Source organism: Prionailurus viverrinus, chromosome B4 (assembly GCF_022837055.1).
Source record: "Prionailurus viverrinus isolate Anna chromosome B4, UM_Priviv_1.0, whole genome shotgun sequence".
Taxonomy (NCBI): Eukaryota; Metazoa; Chordata; class Mammalia; order Carnivora; family Felidae; genus Prionailurus; species Prionailurus viverrinus.
In genome coordinates this window covers 79,119,339-79,122,874 of record NC_062567.1, presented here as the reverse complement: position 1 = coordinate 79,122,874, position 3,536 = coordinate 79,119,339, and the positions used below count along the sequence as shown (strand labels likewise).

At 32.9% G+C, this 3,536-nt stretch overlaps 1 protein-coding gene across 1 annotated transcript; it reads right to left on the bottom strand.

Moving 5' to 3' along the window:
* Window positions 1–1,603: 1,603 nt before the first annotated feature.
* LOC125170191 (olfactory receptor 6C75-like) lies at window positions 1,604–2,542 on the bottom strand. Its single transcript, XM_047866539.1, has one exon. The coding sequence runs from the start codon at window positions 2,540–2,542 to the stop codon at window positions 1,604–1,606; it is 939 nt and encodes a 312-aa protein (XP_047722495.1).
* Window positions 2,543–3,536: the final 994 nt, after the last annotated feature.

Genomic DNA, 3,536 nt, shown 5'->3' with positions numbered 1-3,536 from the left:
ATACACTAAAATTTAGTTTTGATTTTGACAGGCATTCTATATGCCAAAGAGAAATATTTTGCACCTTATGTTTATTATTGACATATGGGGTTATAGTATAGAACATATTTTCAAGCTCATGTCGTCATGTATGCTTTCATTTTTGTTTTATGAACAGAGCTAAATTGTTAACCTCACATAAGTTTCCAAGAGAATAGGATCTAAGAAATATTTTCCCCTACTCTCAGATACTCCTGTAGACCAATTAAAAATTCCAAAGAATAATATAGGAGATTATGCCAAAAAGGAAATAATAGAACTTCAAATGCAAGTATTAATATATTTTGTATAAGCCAATTTTAGAGGCAATATAATTATCTTCTGCAGAGACTCTAAATTTGACCTCTGACATTCATTTGATTTTTTCCTTCAATAAGTTATACACATGAGTCTTTATCTTAGGGAATGTGCATTAATGATTTCACATTTTATTTCTCACATTTCTTCAAAGTATAGCAATACTTTACATTAAAACAACTTGGTTAACAAGAAGAAGAATTTCCTGATTTTTCTGAGAATTTATTCTATATTGCTGTTATTACCAGTAACATCACCAAAGAAAGGCTCAATTAACTGGAATAGAATATTAAAGTGCATTTTAGGTGTGCTTGGGTGGTTCATTTGGTTAAGTGTCTGACTCTTGATCTCAGCTCCGGTCTTGATCTCAGGGTCATGACTTCAAGCCCCATATTGGGCTCCGTGCTGGGCATGAAGCCTACTTAAAAAAAAAAAAAGGGCAATTTAGCATTTATGGGAAAATGATCATTACATTCAAATAAGAAATGTTTTTATACAGAAAATAGATTTAATCAGGAAAATTCTGTGGAACAGGTAGAATATACTTTAACCTCTAAAGTAAGGCAATGAAATAAATTCTTACATTGTAATTCAATTCACTGGCATAGGTAAACATCTCTTTCAGGAATTCAAAATTTTAGAAATTTAATGAACATTTTCAGTTGGGATCGTATAGAATCTGACTATTATTTTCTCATTTATGACATATACAAGGATCAAAATTATCTTACAGAAAGAAAAGCATTTTGTAAAATTATTATAAATTTTCTTTGACTTTATAATTTGTGCAATGTGCTCACACATTAAAAAATGACATTTATGAAACATAATATTCTCCATAGCATAAAATGCTATGCTATCTATTATCAGTGAACTGTTTTCTTGATTGAAAATTGACTTTGTGATGTTTCAAATATTCATTTTTGTCCTAAAAATATGATTCCTATCACAAACATTCCATTTACATGCCATATTCTGGAAAGGCTTCTAACATGAAAGCTCATACAGAGACTGATTAGACATTTGTTTCATACAGTATGATCTGTGAAAAATAATCACATTTAAAATTATGCATTTATGAAATCAATAAAGAAACAGATTTGTGGAATAGAATTTCTAGCCAGAAATAATAGCATGGAAGGAGTCCCAACATGGGCTGAAATTGCTAATATAATTTGAAAATATGTACAGAGTAAGACAAAATAACCCAAGATTAAAAGGGCAACATTTTCATTCATTTTTCCCTTCATACTTTTTTAGAATTTTCTCATTTGTTTGAAGCAAATAAAACTTTCTGGACCATATCCTTAAAGGCCTGTTTCACTTGTTGGTTTCTTAGTGTATAAATGAAGGGATTCAATAAGGGGGCAACTGAGGTATTGAGCACAGCTACTCCTTTGCTTAAAGTCACTCTGTCATTTGCTGATGGTTTTATGTACATGAAGATGCAGCTACCATAAGAGATGGAAACTACAATCATGTGGGAAGAACAGGTAGAAAAGGCTTTAGTCCTTTGCTGAACAGAAGGGAATTTGAGAATTGTCTTGATGATGTAGCCGTAGGAGAGAATCACTAACATCAGTGTGACCATTAGTGTCATCACGGCCAAGAAAAATGACATTAGCTCTAGGAAATGTGTATCTGAACAAGAGATCTGCAGGATGGGAGAAGAATCACAAATAAAATGATCAATGACATTGGAAGCACAAAATTCCAACTTGAGTCCCAAGATTATTGGAGGAAAGATGACCAAGAATCCAGTTACCCAAGAGCTGAGTACAAGTTGGTAGCAAACTTTGTTGCTTATGATGGTGGTGTAATGCAGAGGTTTACATATAGCCACATAACGGTCGAAGGACATAGCAGCCAGAAGGTAAAATTCAGTTACTCCCAAAAAGATAAAAAAAAATAACTGAGTCATACAGCTCATATAGGAAATAGTCCTGTCCTTTGTCACAAGGCTCACCAGGAACCTTGGAATACAAACAGTTGTGAATGAGATTTCTAAAAAGGAGAAATTCCGTAGGAAGAAATACATTGGTATCTTTAGGTGGGAATCCAGCAGAGTGAGAGTGATGATGGTTAAGTTTCCTGTCACACTCAACAAGTAGGTAAAAAATAGAAAGAGGAAAATTACAACCTGCAGTTCAGGGTCATTTGTCAGACCCAAAAGAATGAAGTCCGTGTGGATTGAATGGTTCCTCATTTCTCTTATCGGTTTTAACAAAGCTACACAAAGAGTTAAAAAAAAAATGGTCCAGATTAGCTATTAGAGTCAGTAAGAAAGAGCAAGGAGAATGAGAAGCTAACATTCATTGATCACCAACAATATACCATGTACTGTTTGGAGATTTACATAAATGTTCTTATCTGCAGCAACCTTCTTTGAGTGGAATATACAATCCTCATTTTTCAGAGAGGGAAATTGAGGTTCAGATTAAAGAGTTTGTCTGGGATGTGTATCTAAATCCCAGCTTTCTAAAGTTGGTAAATTTTTAAAAAAGATAAATATCCAACACACAACCCAGACAATTCATTTGAATATTTGGGTGAGATCTAGGCATTTGTGTTTGTATGAAGTTTACAGGTTCATAGCCAAGTGGAGAAGTATTGTTAATAATTCAGTTGGGAACTGAATCCAAAACCATTTAAATACTACACCTTTGTTCTTTTTAATTCTATCATACTGAATATCCAGTATAAGATCTTAGCCTCGAATACACGAATAGATTTCAGAACATTCACGAATGCACTTTAATTCTACAGAATTGTGTGTAAAGAGGGCACGCTTTTTTTTTTAAAGGGCACATGACACAACATGTTTAAGACTCACTAGAATATATTTTATTGCTTCGTATATGGCAGCAATAAGAACATAATTCAAAACCTATGCCATTTGGGTGGCAAATCGGAAAATTGCAGATGAGCCTGAAAATCATAGAACATAGTCACAGCTTCTTAGACTAAAAAGAAACTTCATAGATCATTTGTCCAATCTTGTACATAAAGCTAAAATCTTCCCTACAAAATTAAGGAAGGTGTGTAGTTATTTAGATTTTACTTTTAACACAGTAATTATGATAATGGATAGCTTTGAAGAGTAAGAAAAACTTTGCAACACAAACAAATATAAAGGGAGAAATTGTTCTGTAAATTCAAAAACATACTCTTAACAACCACATTTTAAATAATGGCTTTCA